The following is a 21218-nucleotide window of genomic DNA, read 5'->3' on the forward strand; positions in this document are numbered from 1 at the left end:
ACAGAGAGGCAGGCAGAGAGAGAGAGAGAGGGAAGCAGGCTCCCTGCTGAGCAGAGAGCCCGTTGCGGGACTCGATCCCAGGACCCTGAGATCATGACCTGAGCCGAAGGCAGTGGCTTAACCCACTGAGCCACCCAGGCGCCCAAGCCCTTTTTTAATATAATTACTACTTCAATGACCACTGAGCATACAAAACAATGTTTATCAGTGAATTCTTTAATAATTTAATAATTATTTAATAACTTAATAATTCTTTTTCCTTTATCTTAAAGAATACAGCTTCCCCAATCAAATGTAAACTTTATTTTGCTATAACATCACGAAGTGACATTGGTAACTGAGAGGGAGAAAACATGACCCCAAAATGTGCTCCTTTAGTACGTGAATTATTTTGAGTTAAAGGTGATGAAGACCCTGCAAATTCAAGAAAAAGTTCCCTTAACTACCTAAAATAATTCAGATAGGGGGCCTGGCCCAGAAGGAAAGCTATTACTACAGGGAAGTTTTAATCTGAATGAGCCATTTGTATGACAAGGCAAACATCTAACTGCCATACATCTGCTCTTCTTAACGTACTGTGAATTACTCTCCTCCCCTCTAAAGCCCTGGGCCTATATTCCATTACTTAGGTCAGGGTGGCATACAAGCCAACTGCCTGACTTGTTCCTGGGACTCATATTCTTATGAGGCACCCACAGATATCTAATTAAAATAGTTTGCCTCCTGTTAATCTGTCTTATGTCGATTTAATTAATAGACTAAAGCCTAAAGAACCTAGGATAGAGGAAAAATTCTTTCCTCCCCCCATAAAACTTTTTCTAAAATTAAATCTCTATCTTTTTATCAAAAGGAGAAAATTACTTTTTAGAGTTTGCTTATTGAAAATGTGAAGCAGAAAATGAAAAATAAAGAATTTACACAATTTCATTGCTTCATACTTTTAAGGACTAAAGTATCTTTGTATAAAACTATTTCTGCTATATTTATACACCAACAAACTATCTTTCATTCCAATTATTTTTAAAAGGAGTAGCAATTTCCTTTTAAATAGTTTCAAAGAACTATAAAATTCTTATTTAACTATAGAAAGGATGAGACCCTTTCATCATATAAATTAAAATGTGAAATTTACTTGCAAATCTACAATCAGTTACTTCAATATTAACATACAACGAAACTGCCTTCATCAACTTCATTTTGGCAACACAAAGATGAGCTTTCTGATGTTCTATAAACAATACATTTGTTTATAGGATAGATAGTCAGAAGTTCATCTAAAATTTGACCCAAGCAGTAATATATTAGTATGGAATGGAAATCAAGGAACGGTCTTAAATAGGAAGGAAAAAACTGCAATGTCTCTTAAGCAGCAAGAGCATCTTCCCAATTGAGTTTGAAGACATGTACCATCTTCCATTCACCCTCCTGTTTCCAGGGCCCTGAAAATAACAAGAGAAAAATATTACTAACTTAATTTTCTATTGCCTTCATGCAAATAGTAAGAAAAAACTTATATTTACAAAATCATATAAATCAAGGTCAGGTAAGAGTTTAAAGTGCTAAATACATAAGGTTTAAGATTAATTATATTCTTTCTTTCTGAAGGTCACTTTAGTTCATAATAGAAGAAAAGACATAAAAAAGTGGCAGGCTATTCAGGGTTGGCCTCAACTAAAATTTCACCTTCTTATAGTTTTCATTTCCTTTGGATTTTAATCCTCATCAGATTCCTGATTCTTTTTTTTTTTTTTTAAAGATTTTTTATTTATTCACTTGACAGAGAGAGATCACAAGTAGGCAGAGAGGCAGGCAGAGAGAGAGGAGGAAGCAGGCTCCCCGCTGAGCAGAGAGCCCGACCCAGGGCTTGATCCCAGGATCCTGAGATCATGACCGGAGCCGAAGGCAGAGGCTTTAACCCACTGAGCCACCCAGGCGCCCCCAGATTCCTGATTCTTAATCTCAGCATTTACTAAGTATTATGAACTTTTTTTGTGTGTAATAAGTAATACACAATTTAAAATGCAAACAATCTATAAACAAGAATAAGTTTTTACAGTTTTGGAAAACAGTTCAGCATTTCCTCAAAAAGTTAAACCTATAAACTTGCAACTCTATTCCTAGGTATGTACCCAGAGAATTGGAATGTCTACACAAAAACTTGTACACTAAAGTACATAACAACATTATTCACAATAAAAGTGAAAACAACTGAAAAGGGGAAACAACTCAAATCTCAGATCAACTGATGAACAGATAAAGTGTGATATATCCATATAATGGAATACTACCCAGCCATAAAAAGGAAGGACGTACTGACACATGCTACAACATAGATGACCGTAAGACCATGATGTTAAGCGAAAGAAGCCAGGCACAAAGGCCACATGTCCAAAGATTCCATTTATAGGAAATGTCCAGAGTTGACAAATCAAGAGACAAAAAGTAGATTAGTGTTTGCCAGGGACTAGAGAAAAGAGAAGATACTGGGGGTTGAGAAATGAAGAGTGACTGTCCATGTGTATGGGCTTTGTTTTTAGGGAGATGAAAATATTCTGAATTTGTTAGTGGTGAAGGTTGTACAAACTTGCCACTATGTTAATAAAAGTCACTGAATTTCATGGTATGTAAATTCTGTATCAATAAAAATTAAGAATAAGTTTTCAATCACCCTAGATATCTAGTCTCCTTTCTCAAAGACAAACACTTTCAATGATTTATGTCCTTTTAGAAGTTTTTAAGGCATATAATTAGCATACAGCCATGTGATAACCCCTCTTTTTTTTCAAACAGACAAGGCGGTATTTTACTCGTCCTCTTCTGCCTTCACCCCTCCAAATCCCAGCTTAGAGATTTACTATCTCACCTACAGATAGACCTCATTCTTTTTAAAGATGCATTCTTTAACATAGAGGAACCAATGCATTAGGCACCAGCCGTCTATTGGAAAGCACTTCGGTTGTTTCTAGTCTACAGCTATTTTAAACAATGCTGCAATGAACATATTTTTTAAACAGATCTTTACATACATGGGTGTATCTATAAGATAAGTTCTAAGAAGTGAAATTGCTAAGTCAAAGAATGTGTGCATTTACAATTTTTATTTTGTCAAATTATCCTCTAAAGATGTTGTACAAATGTACACTTTTTCCAGTGGTAAACAAAATACCTTACCAGTGTTATATACCAGCTTTTGATCCTTGCCAATCTGATAGAAGAAAAACAGTATCTTACATTAATTGTAAGTAAAGATATCTTTGTGTTTGTATTTGTCTGTGAACTATTTGAAATCCTTTATCTGTTTTCCTATTGTTAGTCTTTAATAAGGCTTCAAAATAGAAAAGTAAACTAATTTCTGTATTAAAAAAGAGAATATTTTTTATTTAGATTAAAGGACTTTTTTTTTTTTTAAAGATTTTATTTATTGATTTGACAGAGAGAGATCACAAGTAGACAGAGAGGCAGGCAGAGAGAGAGAGAGAGGGAAGCAGGCTCCCCGCCGAGCAGAGAGCCCGATGCGGGACTTGATCCCAGGACCCTGAGATCATGACCCGAGCCGAAGGCAGCAGCTTAACCCACTGAGCCACCCAGGCGCCCTAGATTAAAGGACTTCTAATGAATTTGTCTGTATCCATGCTCTCTTCTATTGGATCTGTGATCTTCTAGTGTTCAGTATTCAAATCTTCATTTGGATTAAATCTTAATTTATTAATGTTATGTGTAATTAACAAATATCAGTTGATTTCTGTGTGGGTGATGGGAAAGACGAGAGATGTGTTAGAAAGGGGAAATACAACTGAAAGCTATGTATGGGGAAAGTAGTATCTTTGAACAGTACAACCTATACTAGGTAAGAAGCAAAGAAGACAAAACTTGGCTGTTAATATTTGCCCATTATTCCATAGGCTCCACCTATGGAATAGTTTGGTTGGTCTTCACTATAAGATGTGGTAAAAATGGGTATGTAAAAGTCTGTATATGCTAGTGGGCCTGGCAGAGAAAAAGAGGCAGTGGCCAGTAACATCATATTCTGCAGCATGCTTGTAAGATTTTCCCAAGATAATTTGTTCTAAGTGGTCTACATTATAAATGCCCACCAGTGTTTCCACGTAGGTGTCTTATCCTGCTGCTTGTTTGGAGCCGGCAGCAGGGGGCACAAGACTGTCCAGCTGTTGGCGATGTCCCGTGTTAATCAGCCACTCATAAAACTTATTCTCCACAAGTACCTGGAACTGCTTCCTTTGATCCCTAAAAGCGCCATCAAGAGCAAAAAGAATGTAAGAACACTAATTCATGTTCATTTTATTCCAGGTGATTATACAGTACTTTAATGGGATAGACATTAAAATTATTTCTAGTTCTCCATTTATTCCCTCCAGATAACTGCTCTGTTCAGTTCTTGACACTGTAACACCGCCACCCCTCCCACCCCAAAGGAAAAAAAAGATTGGTCAGATGCACCATAAAAGTATTCTGTCCAGTCCTCAGCTCCTATCCAAACACTGCTAATTCTTCCAGGTCCAACACAAATTCTACTTCTATAAATCATCCCTGACCACCCACACTGATGTGTCCTGAACCTCTATTAAAGGTATAGCATGTCCCTGGGTTCTAGAGTTGAAAGACCAGTACCCTTGAGATAAAATATTGTGGTGAATGTAGTAAACCACAACCATCTACTATCATAAGCATGTAATCTAGAAATAAGATATTTTAGCACCCCAAGTTTAGGAAGGATATAATTTCAGAATAAAAAACAACATTTTAAGCGGACTAAATTTAGCTTTGTTTTACAACACTGTACTTATTTTTCACATTTTACCATGGATTAGGGAAAACTTGGACAAGAACTAGCATTAGTCCATGGAGCAGCATTAGGAATCCGCCCTCGGAGAGTCTGTCTGTGGTATGGAGGAGTCAGGAAATCCATATTTTGAACAAGCCTCTTGGAAGACTGTTGCACAACCGAAGTTGAGAACCAATGATACAGTTTAGAGAATTAAAAACTAAAACCAATTCATGTAAGTATTGGATCATGTGGCATGTTCTACATATGATCTTTCATACACATAAGTTAACTATCAACTAAAGCTTCCGAAAAGAAGGGAGTCTAATTCTTGAATATCTACTTGCTCCCATCCCCCAACCAAAAAGCCTGGAATACTGACCTTAACAAAAGACACATTACATCTTTTTTATTACTTTAGTGCAGCTGTACACATGTACAGATTAATTTGTTTTCTCATGGGGTTTTACATAAGACAAATTCTTCTCTAGGAAACACTCACTTTGTCAAACGAGCCTCCTTCACAGTTTTCTGCCAGATTTGTATCTTCTGTTCTCTTTGACCCAGTGCTTTCTGATATGCAGACGGAAGACCCCCAGGTATCTCTGTTGTGTCCCCTTCCATTTCAAAGGGGATAATAAATACATAGAATTCACAAGGTGGTAAGAGTCCGAAGACACTCGTGTCGCAGTTCTCTCTGCACACAATCATTGGATTATCCCAATAGTTAGGCACCGTAGCGAGGCCAGTCCTGGCCATGTGATCCTCCAGCATTGGATAATGGGTATGAAAAGGGGCAAAAGTTACTGCCTGGTTTCCAGAGAGAATAAGGGGGCGTGTAGGCGTCAGAATGTGAAAGATGCAGCCTGTTGTAGAAGAGATGGACAAACGATGGCAAACAGCAATGACTTTAACGTTGTCACAGCTGTGGAGGTGAAGAGCAGTCTGTACAGGGCCCAACACGAAGGTGCTATTCCTGCATTTCTCGATGGTCACAGATCTGAAAAATGAAAAAAATGAGGTAAATTCCTCTGAATGAGAGTAAGATTAAAAGAACAGCTGACTACAAAATTATTCTCTGATGGCAAAAGAGGATCAATCCCAGTTCAAAGAAAAAATCAAAATATCAGAACCATGCTTACCGTAAGGGAGAGAGCAGATATATAAAAGACTCGTTGCAACGATGAATTTTCACATGTGCCCCCACCAGAGTATCTGAGCTCTTGGCCAAGGTCTGCTTGTAAACCTGGCTCATCACCACCATGCGGTGCATCCGAGGGGCCACGTGTGTATTACAAGCAATCTTAGCTCTTTTGGTCGTCCCTTCAACTATTTAAGAAAAATAAATGAGGTAAGTTTCAATAAAAGAAAAACAACCATATGAGATTACATATGCCTATGTGTGTAAGTGTCTAAAATCAGATACAAGTAAGCTTTGGAAAAATGTTCTATCTGGACATTGGGTAAAGAGGTATTTGCTATACTGTTCTCTGTGTTTTCTGTATGTTTGCAATATTTCATAATTTTCTGTGATAAAAATTGTTTAAAACTTCTAGTCCATTAAGACTCCCTACAGATCTAAGGTGGTTTTTTTTTTTTTTTTTTTCCATGTGTATCTTTCAAGTAATGTGCCTAAGGTCATGTGGCTAGAGCTGGCCCAACTCACCAACTCAAGTATCGTCTCCAAGTTGCTTTAATTTATCATACCAATCCATAAATAATCTCTTTAAATCACCACAATACTAATTCCAACCCCCTCCTAAGCTACTTACCACATCATTCCATGAATTCTATTTGGATTCAGGCCTTTGATCCCTACATCATTAGTAACTGAGAGCACAAACTCCTTTCATACACAGTGCCTTGCACAAACTGACACTCAAAAACTCTGTGCAGGGGTTGCCCTCCTTATACAGTCCCACCGTTATGTGATTGGCTTCTAAGACAGTACCTCTCTGAAAGCCAGCAGGACATCCCTTAAAGAATACTAGTCAAATATGAAGAGGTCACATAAGTATGCTATTACTTTAAAAAAAAATTACCAATTCTTAATGCTTCCTTTTATTAAATAAGTAATACATGGCTTTTGTAAATAATTTTAAAATAACTAGTGGTAAAAGAAGATACAAATTACTTGTGATCTTATTATCTAGCTCCGCTAACATTTTGGTATAATCCTAAAAAGGTTAGATATACTCTTCTTACTTAAGGACTACTGTAACAACATTTAAAAACTTGCCTGAGCCTATATTCTTTTATCACCATCAAGAATTATGTAGTATCCTATATATTTATGGGACCCTTAGATATCTGGAAGTCTGTGACCTCATACTCGAGCAATAGGTTGGTTGGATATAGAATTCTTGGATCACAATCTTTTTGCTTTAGAGTGTGTAGACATTGTTCAATCATTTTGTTTTTTAGCATTATAAAAATTTGACACAAAACTGATTTTTTAAAATTACATGGAACCTATTTTTTTCTTTATCTCTGAAATTCAGAGATTGTGGAACTATAGTTCATGTTTTTTTCCTTTTTTCATTAATTTTGCCTGGCATTTATCTCAGTGTAGACATCTGCTCCTCTTTAAACTTATACCTGGGCCCCCAGAAGTCATACCGCCCCTGAACCTATCCTGTGAGCCATCGCCGGACTGTCAGAAATAGGTATCTGAGCAACCAAGGCCAGATTTTCTCTACCTTAACTTGACATTTCCAATTTAGAAAAGTCTCATCTGTTTGTGTCTGTGTACCTTAAAAGGACCCCATTTTTACAACAACTCTCTGAGGTTGTAACCGTGGAATGGTCAAATTCAGCTGTGGTGTGGAGAAAACAGGAAGGCCCTCAACAAATGAGCACAAGAGAAGGCGAGGGAGAAAGGATCAGAAGAGAGAAAAGCAGAGCAAAGAGACAAATGACTGAAGCTGGAGTTCCATTAACTGTGACCAGAATGACCCGGACTCTGAAATCAACTCTCTCAGACTACTGCTGCCTTGACAAAAAAAGTCATAGACAAAAGAGAACAGTTCCCTCTTTCTCTCTTATAGTAGCAATATTTTGTAGGTCTATAGAAGATGTATCATTATTAATACACCAGAGAATATTAGGTTCCTTAACTTGTCATTCAATTTAACATATATTAAAATACTAAAAAAATACCTTGGTGAGCCCAAGCCAATTTCTTTCCAGACTTAAGGCAAGCAGATGTACCAAATGGATTCCCAGTCAAACAGGCTCTCAACCAGGCTTCCAGCTTGTAGAAAGAAAAGGTCTTAGAGATCCGTGAGAAGCCGCTTTCTGCATGCAGTGGTTGCCACAGGGCTAGTTCGTGAAGTGGGTATATCTTCCTGGCTCTACTCACTGTACCTTCAATAAGAAAGCTGAGGGCCACAACAGCTTCGCGAGAGACTAGACTATTATGGGTCGAATGAAATGATGCAGTGAGTTGTTCTGGATCTAAAAGTAGCTCAAGGAGATCTGACAGATGATCACAGACAAATGCTTGGTGACTGTAATCATTCCAGTTCTAAAAAATATCAAAATAAAGCACTCTTAATAGAACAGATTTTATAAGACCTGAAAATTGTATATTTTAGTTATTTTGTATTTCTACTTTGCCTCATCTCCTAAAAAAGCATTTAAGGCAACAATATAAACCTTATAATGATTTTTTGATATTATGTGATAGGCATAAACAGAATCTCTCCCTTCCTTAGCTAGTTCAAAAGTAATATTATAGCTAAACCTTAGTGTGCGCCAACCACAAAGTGTTGTACAAACTTCAACATATTTAATAATCCTAGCAAGAATCCTGCAATAGATGCTGTTACCATGCCCATTTTACAAATGAGGAAGTGGAGATACAGAAAGGTTAAGAAACCCGCCCAGGGTCACATGGCTAGTAAGTAAGTTACAGATCTAACATAAAAATAGCCACCTTGGACATTCATTCCATGAAACACGGGCTTTCTTTATTTACCTTCTCTTATTACAGGAGGAGTTTCAAATTCCACTGGATGAAACAATGCAACTACCCTTACAGTAGCTAGATTTAAGAGAAGTTACCACTTTTGGAATAAGCTTTGAGTTGGCAGATGTCTCAGTAACTTGGCTCATTCATTTGACATGTATTTCTTGAATATCTCTTATATGGTATGAGCAGTGTTAGGTGATAAGTTATGCAAACTGAATAGGACATAGTTCTTATCCTCAAGAACTCAGAGCCTAAGTAGTGAAAAGACAATACAAGCAACTATTATACAATGAGATAAGAATTACAGCAGAGATCTGTAAAGACATGCTATGAGCCTGAGAGGAATAAGGAACCCCTCTTGGGGAAAAAAAAATCATCAGAGTGCTGTTTGGACAGATTCTTGATTAATGCTGGTAGTTATGCCAACAGACAAGGAAAAAAGGCATTCTAGGCCTAGGGAATAGCATATGCAAAGATCCACAGCAGTAACATTACCTGCTGTGTTCAGAAAACTGGTAGTAGGGACCAATCATGAAAGGCCTATTAAAACACTAAAGCATCTGGGCTTTATCTTGTGTGCCAGGGACTTTAAAACTGTTTTCTAAATAGCTAAACCTATTTTTCTTTCTAATACACTCTCACTGAGACACCACAGACCATGTCAAAGCAGAGCGGCCACTCTTCACCTCTTACTGCATCCCCTCACCCACAGCAGGCTCTCATCTCGTGGAGCACGAGATGAAAACAATAGTGACAATGATAATTACTGATGGGAGTCTTGACAAAAACCAACAGAATCCTTTTGCATTTAGAAAGTGCTGTGGTGGAGGGTAGACTAAAAGCAGGGTAACCAGGTAGGACCTAATTATAGAAATCAAGGCCTCCCCCAAATGTCAGTATGACCTATATAAGAGGAAGAAAAGAGACAGAACTTATTTTTAAAGATTTTATTTTTAAAGTAAACTCTACACCCAAAGTGGGGCTTGAACTCACAACCCTGAGCTCAAGAGTTGCATATACCCCTCCCACTGAGCCAGCCACTCAAAGAGGGACAGATTTTTAAATCAGAGTTATTTCGAGGCAGAATAAGAAAGACTTGACAGAAACTAGGTATGGGTGCTAAGAGAATGAGCATTGGTAGCTGGTGGTAACGTTCTCTGGCTTCAGGAATATAAGTCAATTTGAGTAAAGGGAGATTTTACTGTAGGGACACACAGTCGTCTCCCAAACTGAAGTATAGGTAGGTCTCATCATAAGTGCAACTGGAAGGCCATCTTGAGCCTCCTGGTTCTCTCTCGCCAGCATCTCTACATGTCTGTTCCATTCTTGTCTTTTTCTCCGACTACCTCAGAGTTTCTAATCCCTCATAACTCCAGGTCACCCATGAATATGGTGGCTATTCTGGTACCAATGCTACCTGCGCTCCCAGCTCAAGCACCCAGCACAAACTAGTAATTACTTCAGTTTCTGGGGGCACTGCTTGGGCCGGGTCGTCCATTCAAAGCAGACCAATTTCAAATACATACCTATGAATGTGTCCATATCTGGTCTAAATCAGTTGTTCGGAGAGGTCATTCTATAGCACAAACTAAGAGTCACCATTTGCTGATGCTTACTGCGCAACAAGTCTCACGCTAATGTATTCTAGATTCCCACAACCACTCAGAAATAGGCATTACCATCCCCATTTACAAAAGAGAAGCCAAGGCCCAGGAAAGTTAACCAACTTGCCTAAAATCATGTGATATTGAATGTAAGAGCCAATTTGAATGCAGACCACCTTAGTTCAAAACCCCATCTCTACATGGTGCCCATTCATGTGGAAAGACAGACAATGACTGGCCTCGCTAATACACCTGGACTTGAACATTCTGAATTTCAGGTATAGACAGAACACCTACATGAGGAGGGAAATCTAGGATGAAGACAAACTCAGGAGTCATTGAGATATGTGAAGTCATGAGAAGAATTATGTTTAAAGAATATGTCTAGCGAGAAGATAAAATTGCCCCAGGCAGAATCCTGGGGGAATAGTGGTGTGTAGGGGCCAGTGGGGAGCTCATGAAGAAGAGTGAGCAGGAAAAATGAGAAGCACAACCAGAAGGAATCTTATCATGCAACATACAGGTGGATAGGTTTAGTTGAAAAAGGAGATTATAAAAGTACCAAATATCAGAAAAGTTTTTGTTGCTGCTGTTTGCCTCAGAACATTTTTAAAGAACTTGTGCATGGCAGTCATACTGAGATCTATGTTTTGCTTAAGATTTTTTAGAATACTTTGACATAAACAGGTAAAAACATTTCAGTTTTCTTTAGAAAAAGAGAAAAGAAATGACACAGTTTCTAAAACTCACAATGTGAGGCAGTTAAGTTTAACTTCTAGGTTGTCACATCATATGACATAAATATGTCATCATATGACACAAGCATGCTGAGCTGAAGTATATAAAAGCATATCACTTAAACACATAAGAAGGTATTTTTGTAGAAATTTTTTCAGTAGATTTCAACAGACTTTGTAAATACTACATCTTCTCATTTATCCTAACTTAGTCAAATCAGTAGATTCAAATTCGTTAACATTTGCAAAAACGAGAATGCTAATGAGAGTACAGTGAATAATCTGTCCTCAAATCATGTGATTTTTGTGTCACTGAAGGAATGAATGGAAAGTACTTCTCTACTTGGACGAAGATTGCAAATATTTATTTTGTTTTATAATAGGAAAAGAAACGAAAAAGGCAAACAAAATACACCAACAAAGGACTCGCTTACATAAGTAATCCCAACATGATTTTTAATGAAGGCAAATCATCTCCTTCGTAAATTGTCCCTTTCAAAGAAGAAGACCAAGATTTAAACAGTACCTTATTATGGCAACTGGATTTTTCAGTCAAGTCAGGAGACTGAGATCTGTTTCTGGGACTAGGCCACTCTTCTCCAATCAAAGATGTCCTCAGGGAGACCTTGTTTAACTGCTGTATGTATAAGAAGAGCAGAAACTGTAGGGTGTTCACTGAAAGCTGGCCAAAAAGAAAAGAGATGATGAATACATGTCCTAAACCATATCAGTTCCTAGTCTACAATTAATACAGCAAAACAAATTCACAACAGTTCACAAATCCTAAAAAGAAAAATGTAAAAAGTGGCTGGCATTTGATATGTATGCTTCTGATACCCAGATATAGGAGTTTCAAAAACGAATTAAACTAGAGTCACTTACCTTCTCGGAAAGCTATGCAGCCTCTATGGCCATAGACATTCTTTCCCCAGAATCAATGAAGAGGAGAGGATGAAGTACATATTTTTTTAAAAGTATAGTATTTCAGAAGTTTAAAATTGCAGTTAAAAAAAAAAAAAGACAAACTTTAGTCATTTGAATAAATAAATGGAAGAAAGGAAGAAGGAAATTTCGCCAAAATATGCAGTTTAGTCTAACTTAAGTCTCACAGACTTTTCAAAAAAGTTTAGGATATTAATGCAAGATCTGAAATTGTATGTAATCTTTGAAATTATGAATTACAAATTATGAAATTGCATTTTGTGGGGGAGGAGGACTCAGGTTTGCATCAAGGTCTTTTTTTTTTTTTTTAAAGATTTTATTTATTTGACAGAGAGAGACATCACAAGTAGGCAGAGAGGCCAGCAGAGAGAGAGGGGGAAGCAGGCTCCCTGCTGAGCAGAGAGCCTGATGTGGGACTCGATCCCAGGACCCTGAGATCATGACCTGAGCTGAAAGCAGAGGCTTAACCCACTGAGCCACCCAGGTGCCCCCTGCATCAAGTTCTTAAGAGTATTTGACTTAAAAAAATACTATTGGTCTGAGAGGTGTTTATAAATCATTTCTTATTCGAAGAAAGGTATTGAAGCTCAGGATTTGAAGCTCATGATTACCCTCATATATCCATTCCCATACACATACAGGAGACACAAAAATGTAATACATCTGATACTATAGCTCTATTCACTCTGCTTCCCAACCTGGCTAAAACCCACTATATAACCAGGGAATTGAAAAATACGGATTCTCAGGACCACCTAGACCTGTTTGATCAACTGTCAATCAGAACCCCATAAATCTACATATTTTTTAAAATGCTACTTTCTTAATTAAATTTTTTGAGATAATTGTAGATTCACACGCAGTTTTAAGAACTAACAGAGAAATCCCATGTACACTGTATCCAGTTTCCCATCTTGCAAAGCTATAATACAGTAGCACAATCAGGGTGTTGACATTGATGCAGCCAAGTTACAGAACATTTCCATCTACACAAGGATCTCTCATGTTGCCCTTTTATAGCCACACCTACTTCCTACTTCCCTCCCACCCTCACTCCTTCCTTAATCCCTGACAATCACTTACCTGTTCTCTAGCTCTATAATTTTGTCATTTCAAGAGTGTTATATAAATGGAATTATACAGTATGTAACCTTCTGGAATTGGCTTTTTTTCACTCAGCAAAATTCCTTGATTTTATACCTACTTCCATTTAACAATTATGTTATATTACTATTATTCATATACCTTCCTCTTCATGAGACTTTAAGATTCTCATCTTTTTCACTTTTACATTCCTAGTACATAGCATAGAATCTAGCACATAATAAGCACTCAAAAAAATCTGTGGAGCTTCTTGAAGGTTTGATTAATCTCTGAATCCAGCATCTAGTACTGTACCTCACACACAGTAGGCACTCAACATTTAATTAATGAATAACTATAATGTCCTTCCTCTCATGGCAAACTTTTCAATTTCCAAACTTTATTTAGATACTACCCCATGTGGCAGAGAGTGGCTAGATACTAACTAAATATTTTTCTAGATACTAACTAAAAAATTTTTCTTCCTGGGCCCATATTTAGATGGCATTTCTCAGCCTCCCTTGAAGTTAGACATGGTATAACTGGGTTACAGTCAATGGAATGTGGGTGAATGACAAACGCCACTTTCAACTCTCCCAAAAATGCTCCACGAAGAAATGGAAGTGAAGGACTCTGAGGCCCTAGTGGGCACTGCTGGGGCAAACTTTTTTATTATAATTATTATAATTATGCAATTATTCACTTCCACATCCTCTAGGAGGCTTATACAGCCTGATCCATGGCCAGGGGATTTCCCTATCTACTGTGAAGTAGTTTAGCTGCCCATCTTCCTGATTTTAGACACAGACATATAACAAAGCTTTAGCCAATGGAATGAAACTAGTTACAGTTTATGTCCCATCAGAGAAAAAGTTTTAAGAGGAATCATGAGTTTTCTCCTGCTCTGCTGCTCTTCTCTTCTGTCACAGAATAGGCATTAACTATACAGAATATGTTTCTTCAGCCTGGGTTCCCAAATGAGTAGACACACAAAACCAAGCCATAACCATTAGCCCTAGCTAAAGTGCAGGCTGCGTGTAAAATAAGCAAGAAACAAACCTTTGTTACTGTAGGCCATTAGAATGTCATTTTTGTTTGTTTTTAACTGCAGCAAAGCTAATAACATTGTGGCTCCAGAAGATAGAAGATGACTACATCCCTGAGTCATTGCTTGTACAACAGCAGCCTAGAGACTCATCCAACCAGATGCCCCGTGTTACACTGCTGCATGAATGAGAAAAAACTGTTACTGTGCTAAGCCACTGAAATGGCAGGATTGCCTGTTACTGTAATGAGCCTACTCTGATTAATATACTTTCTCTGTGAAGTCTTTTCCCATCACCAGAACTAACCATTCTCTTCCCTATCCTATTTCTGTACTCTATGCACACTCTATTACACACTCCACACTATCAAACAGCACTTTTTTTTTTACACTCCAGCTTCCCCTACTAGTCTAAGAGCTCGAAGAGGGCAGAGATGCTGTTCCAGTCATCTTTGAATCCCAGCACATAGGAGATCCTCACTGAAAATTAGTCAGGTTCTCTAACTGTAACATATCAATGATTCATAGCCACTCACTCACCTTAAAATATTTTTAAAGTCAGTGAAAGCATTTCCCTCAATTACAGGGTTTTTGTAACATTAGTGCTTTGGAAGTAGGTGAGTAGTGATTTCTAAGGACTAATTCATTAAATACTGCCCAAATGAAACAGTTAAAAAAAAATGGCACTTTGGAATCACAATAGCCATTAACCTAAAACCACACACTGCACAGCTAGTACAAAAATTAAAGATAGTTTATTTCTCAAAATAATTAAACACACATACACATACATATAAATCCATACCTTATTTCTTTGTTTTTCAATTTCATCCTCAGACATACAGTTGGACAGAATCTCAGACCATTCCAGGCGCTCCTCTGGTGTCTTTATTGCAAGACTATCAAATATTTCAAAATAAAGCCAGGCCAGATCCTTAGCCAACTGCAGCTTCCCACATGCAATGTGCCTCCACGTGGACCAGTATAGGCGTGGGTAAGCTCCTTCTGTGGCCCGGGTTCGCACATAGGTGGATATCTTCCTGAGATAGTGAAGACTGAATTTGGATGGAGGGGGAACCTGCAAGGCACCCACTATAAAGGGTTCTGCTTTCACCCAGAGGTGAACTCCGGACTGATCCATATTATCTCGAAGGACATCTGTGTGATAAGGCTTCTTGGCATACCTAGGAAACAAAAGTTTTTCACACACTGATTTGAAACAAAACTCATTTATACATTTTCTTGTTGTTGTTTTTTCCATTTACACATTTTCTTTAAGATGATCCCCTTCCTTCACTGTTTAAAGAGGTATTTGTCAATTTAAAAGTAAGATCCAGGGCATCTGGGTGGCTCAGAGTGTTAAGCATTTGCTTTCAGCTCAGGTCATGATCTCAAGGTCCTGGGATCGAGCCCCGCATTGGACTCTCTGGTCAGCAGGGAGCCTGTTCCCTCCTCTCTCTGCCTGCCTGCTTGTGATCTCTCTCTCTCTCTCTGTCAAATAAATAAATAAAATCTTTACCAAAAAAAAAGAAGAAGATCCAGTTTATCAACCAAGTGCAGAATAAATTTTTGGTCAGATGTTACTACAACCGATTTAAATAAGAAAACTTCTGTGATAAAACAAAATTATCTTACTTAAACGGTGCAAAGTGGTTGTTTTAGGGAGAGTGTAAAAATGCATGAAGTAAGTTGGAATCCTGCTCAGGAAAGAAAGAAAAGAAGAAATGGGAGAGACATCTCTTCACAGGAAATCTTTGCCTACCCTGAGGGGCAATGCTAGTCAAAATAAGGGGAATAAAATTTCAGAGTCAAATCACTTACACAGAGCAGATGGTAGGTTAAAGATGTGGACTTGTTGGCTGACATTTAGTTCAATATGAAACACTAACATGATGTGGCAGACGAATGCTCCCACAAATGCTGGCTGCAGAAAGAGATATCTTTATTCTCTGTAACAGTGGAGCTGCTCTGGCATATTCTTTGTACTGAGTTCAGGTGCAGTGCCTTCAGATTTTGTTTGTTGTTTCTTTGTTATAACAACAATACATAATTTTTATGGAATACTTATAATATATCTAAAAACAGAAGGGGGGAAATCATCCACTGTTCCACCATCCAAGGGAAACTAGTTAATATTCTGTTGTACTTCCTTTCCATCTCTTTTTCTACGCAAATTGGATGTTAGTTTTTGAATTTTCAAACTCATGATAATAGCATATATACAATTCTGTTATTTTAAAAGCTTCAAAGCACTCTACATAAAGGTACCCTAGTTTATTCACCTGTCCTCCTATTTTTGGACACTAAGTAGGTTTAAAATAAGATAGGCAAGATACTAATCATTGTTGAAGTGGGGTAATGGGCATATGGTGGCTTTCTACTTCCATATATGTTAAAATTTTCCACTGTAGAAAATTTAAATGTAGGTGAAGGGTGATGGGGATTAAGAAGTATAAAATTCCAGTTATAAAACAATTAAGTGGGCGCCTGGGTACTCAGTGAATTAAGGCCTCTGCCTTCGGCTCAGGTCATGATCCCAGGGTCCTGGGATTGAGCCCCGAATCGGGGTCTCTGCTCGGCAGGGAGCCTGCTTCCCTCTCTCTCTGCCTGCCTCTCTGCCTACTTGTGATCTCTGTCTGTCAAATAAATAAATAAAATCTTAAAAAAAAAAAACAATTAAGTCACAGGGAAGAAAAGTTCAGTAGAGCGAATATAGCCAATAATACTGTAGTAACTTTGTATGGTAACAGAACAGATGGCAACTACACTTACTGTGCGTGTTGTTTTGTTTGGTTTAAGTAGGCTCCACACCCAGTGTGAAGCCCAACACAGAGCCTGAACTCACAACTGAGATCAAGACCTGAACTGAGACCAAGTCCAAGGCTTAACCAACTGCTCCACCCAGGTGCCCCAGTGGTATTTTGTAATGTATATAATTGTCAAATTACTATGTTATACAACTGAAACTAATATAATGTATATCAACTATACTTCAATTTAAATAATAAAACAAAATTTAAATGCTTCAAAATTATAAATAATGCTATAATTACCATCTTTCTGCAAATTTTCTGCCCTATGATTATTTCCAAGAAATTTTTCAGATATGCATTGGTTAAATGAAGTAAGTTACATTTCTAAAGTTCTTGGCATATTTCCATTGCTTTCCAAGATGACTGTATCAAACTGCACCATCACTTGACCAAGGTACCATCAAGGACCACTTGACCAATGAGCACTCCTCGGCATTAAGTAACATCACTAAAAAACCTTCTTTATATGACGATGGAAAATGTTTTATTGCTATTATTATACTTTCCATTTCATTCCAAGAAAACGTCATGCTTCTTTGGGGAATTACCTGGTCAAAAAATAACTGACATTAACCGGACGCTTATTATGTTCAAGGTAGCACTCTAAATACTTTTCGTTCTGCACCTCTTTTTGTCCTCAACCACCTAGGGATAATATGATCGTCCCCACTTCCAGATAAGCACACTGGGGCTTGAAGAAGTTAAGGGACTTACCCGAAGTCCCATACTTAGGTTGGCACCACCCTGGATTAGAACTCGTCTGTCTGGGGGCGCCTGGGTGGCTCAGTGGGTTAAGCCGCTGCCTTCGGCTCAGGTCATGATCCCAGAATCCTGGGATCAATCGAGTCCCGCATCGGGCTCGCTGCTCAGCGGGAAGCCTGCTTCCCTTCCTCTCTCTCTGCCTGCCTCTCTGCCTACTTGTGATCTCTCTGTGTCAAATAAATAAATAAAAAATCTTTAAAAAAAAAAAAAAAGAACTCGTCTGTCTGACTTGAGAACCGTCTTACAAACGTACTTTAGGAACCCAGCTTTTGGGAAAATCTCCAGAAAATGGGAATGGATCCAGAAGAGGATTACCAGAACGAGTGGCTTTGGAAGTGAGGCCACATAGGGCCAGGTAAAAGAACGTGAGAGCACGAAACGCAAAAGAAGGGTGTGAAAGGGTAAACGGTAACTGTCTCCGCACACGGGAATGGCTTAGCGCTGCTCTGAGGAAAAGAGATGAAAGTTACGTGAGGAAGATCTTAGTTCGCCCCCAAATAAAAGAGGCTGCGAGATCCTGAAATCCTGTTCCTGAAGTGCGCAGCCCAAAGCCAGATCCTGGGGAATGAATCCTGAAACTCTAGAGGGCTAAATTCCTAAACATGGGCTCTTTCCCTCTCAAAAGCAGCCCCTGGGAGCGCTGGGGTGGGGTTTTTCAAGCGGTGAGATGGGCGTCAGATCCACAGCCGTCCTCCCGGGGCTTTGCCGCCACCTCCGACGCTGTCCCGGTCCCGGCCGCGCGAGCTGCCCGGCCGGACTCTGGGAACCGGGGAGTCCCAGCCGGCAAACTCCGTAGCGAACCCGAGACCTGACGATCCAAAAGGTAGCCTCCCCGGCCCGCCCTCCGTCCCAGGTGCCGGCCCGCGCGCGGTTACCTGCGAAGGCAGGGCCGCTCCGCCGCACCCTCCGCGCGCCGCCGCGCCCTGCTCGCCCGGCCCGCCTCTCGCCAGCCGTCTCCCCTACTGCGCAAGCGCCAGGCCAAGCACCACCGAGAACTGGAGGCTGACATTGCTAGAGCGGCCTCCCGCTTTTCCCGGGGGCTGAGAACTAGCTCTGCTGAGACCAAGAGTCCTCGGCACTGGGACCTGGAGCCGGACCCGGCCGCTTCTGGTATCGCGCCTTTCAGTCCAGAGAAGTAGGAAGTTTTCTATTGCTCTGCGCATCCATAGTCAGCCAATAGCTGCTGGTAAGGTCGGCACGCTTTGATCAGTAATGTAATGACAATGACAGTTTACATTTTTAGTGTTCACTGCGGGCCGGCCCTGTGTAAAGCAAAGCACCTTTGTATTATCTCAGTCTTCCCAAGAGCCCTTTAAGTTGAGTACGTTTGTTTTACCTACAGCTAAACTAGGACGTAGAGAGGTGGAAGTAACACACCCCTAAGGTCACAACAAGAGAGCAGCCAGGATAGAAACCCCTGCGGTCTGAAGCGAGAGCCGGGGCATTATCAGCTCCTTAACAAAAGAGCCCGCAGGCTAGCTTTCTTAGCTCTCCCGCCACATTACATCCGTCATGAAACCTCTTTGTATTCCACCCTGCAGAAGACACCACTTCTTTCTCGAAGTCTCCACTTAATGAATTTTAGCCATTTCCTGGTTTCTTAGTTCGTTTATGGCTTGAATAGGTGTGGCTTGAATATGGCTTGAATAGGAGGTGCAAAGGTAAATATGACCATAAAATGCAATTTAGTTCCTCTTTTATGTGGCCTCTCTCCTCCAGTAGGCATCTTCCTGAAAGCAGTAGCCTTGTGGTCCCCCTTACCTCTGTATGAGCCAAGGGTAGATAGGGGCTTTGGATTCAAACAGATCTGGGTGAGAATTCAAGCTGCACCACTAAATAGTTCAGTGACCTTGAACAGATTCTGTCCCCTCTCTATGCCTTTGTTTTTTGCAACAGGAATTATTATTGAGCACAGCTGTGGGTCTGGCACAGTGCTAGCCACTAGGGTCACAGCAGTGAACAAAACAGATAAGATCCTTCCTTGCTTTCTTGGAGTGCATATTTTAATAAGGGGAATAGATAATACATATTAAGGAAAATTTTGGACAGTTTCGTAATGTAATAAACGCTATAAGTTTGGAAGGGGGAGGAGGGGATCAATGTCAAGTTTGATCTGAGGACTGAAGTATAAGAAGCCAGCATAGGAAGATCACAATTGAAACAACTTTTACTCTGTGGCAGGCTCCGTTCTAAGATGCTGTCCTATTCAGGTGTGAACAGTTTAGATTATGCTCTCTTGAAACTGGCCTACGGTTGTGTGAATGTGGGCAGTAGGGATGGAAACAATAGGATGGTGTAAGAATAAGGGACTCAGCAGTGGCCATTTTTCATTGGTCAGGGAAGTCTTCTCTGAAGTAGTGACATTTCAACTGATCTGAGTGTAAAAAGGAGTCACTCATGTTAGAAACTAAGGGAAGAGTGCTTCAGGCAGAGAGAACAGCTAGAACAAAGGCCTTAGGAATGAGTTTGGTGTATTCAAAAAAGGAAAAAAAAAAAAACTAGTCTTGCTGGAACATGATAAGGAGTATACTATGTGAGGGCACAGATCATAGTGGGCTTAAATTATTTTTCCCCAGCTTTATTAAGACACAGAGTTTTATAAGCCTGCATAAAGAGTTGGGGTGTTAAGTGCAATGAAAAGCCATTCGAGGGTTTTGAGCAGGGGAATGACATGATCTGACATGCTTGCAAAAAATCACGGGGCTGGGGGTCAGGAGTTAATAAGAGATAGTAAAATATTAAGAACTGAAGCAGGGGTCACTTAGGATGTCTTGCTAGGATCATGTGACTTGGCGCAGAGATGTAGTGGAGATGAACAGTAGTGGACAGATTCAGGATATAGTTTAAAGGCGAAGATTTGGATAGGGAATACAGGGGCGGAATCAAGGGAGACACCTAGAACTTTGTCATGAACAAGGAGGTGGGGAGAATCAAAGAGTTCTCCTAAGAGTGATAATAGTTATTCATTGCGGGCTTAGTGTGCCAGACGCTATGCTAAACAGTTTACAGCTTTCCTCCCATTAAAATTTCACAACACTGCCAGTAAAATGTTTCGCCTCAGGTTTGTAAATAAAGTTTAGGCTAGAGAGGGAGGGGGCAAGGGAAGAGGGATGTTCTCACCGCTAAGTGATGGAAGCTGAATCCGAATCCAAACCTGGCTGCGTCCACGGCCTCTTCTCAGTGAAACCGAGGTAATTTTCTTCCGGGCTTGTTCCAAGAGGGTAAAATAAGATCTCAAGCAACGCGTTCGCCCTCACGGTTGGCTTAGAGTAGTCGTCTCCGCCCATTTCTCCTGTGTCCCTCCGCTCCCGCATCCAGCGTAAAGTTCAGTATGAATGAAATTCTCAGACTTGTAACAAGATAAATCGTCCCTCCCTTAATAGGTCGGTATTGGAAGCGGTGCCTTGTGATTGGTGGAGAGTCCGAGGTGGAGGGCGGGGGGAATTCGTGTACCTTGGGTGCCCCGTCTTGGTCCC

At 39.7% G+C, this 21218-nt stretch overlaps 1 protein-coding gene across 2 annotated transcripts; it reads right to left on the reverse strand.

Annotated features, from left to right (window-relative positions):
- Positions 1–284: 284 nt before the first annotated feature.
- TBCCD1 (TBCC domain containing 1) lies at positions 285–21218 on the reverse strand. 2 transcript variants are annotated; one of them, XM_047732364.1, is made up of 8 exons: positions 20863–21218; positions 14973–15351; positions 11624–11779; positions 7943–8309; positions 5926–6112; positions 5286–5783; positions 4095–4245; positions 285–1439 (listed from the first exon to the last, which is right to left on the reverse strand). In XM_047732364.1, the coding sequence occupies exons 2-7, from the start codon at positions 15306–15308 to the stop codon at positions 4116–4118; spliced, it is 1674 nt and encodes a 557-aa protein (XP_047588320.1). In that variant the 5' UTR covers positions 15309–15351; positions 20863–21218; the 3' UTR covers positions 285–1439; positions 4095–4115. The 2 variants fall into 2 exon arrangements, with proteins under 2 accessions (XP_047588320.1, XP_047588312.1); XM_047732356.1 differs by lacking the exon at positions 20863–21218 and adding an exon at positions 18618–18734.

Source organism: Lutra lutra, chromosome 1 (genome assembly GCF_902655055.1).
Source record: "Lutra lutra chromosome 1, mLutLut1.2, whole genome shotgun sequence".
Classification (NCBI taxonomy): Eukaryota; Metazoa; Chordata; class Mammalia; order Carnivora; family Mustelidae; genus Lutra; species Lutra lutra.

Coding starts and splice junctions, on each gene's coding strand:
- TBCCD1 (XM_047732364.1), bottom strand. CDS start 15,308: ATGGATCAGTCCGGAGTTCACCTCTGGGTGAAAGCAGAACCCTTTATA. Junction 11,780..14,972: donor TTGAAAAACAAAGAAATAAG/GTATGGATTTAT, acceptor CTTTTTGGCCAG/CTTTCAGTGAACACCCTACA. Junction 6,113..7,942: donor ATTGGCTTGGGCTCACCAAG/GTATTTTTTTAG, acceptor TTTCTTAAATAG/TTGAAGGGACGACCAAAAGA.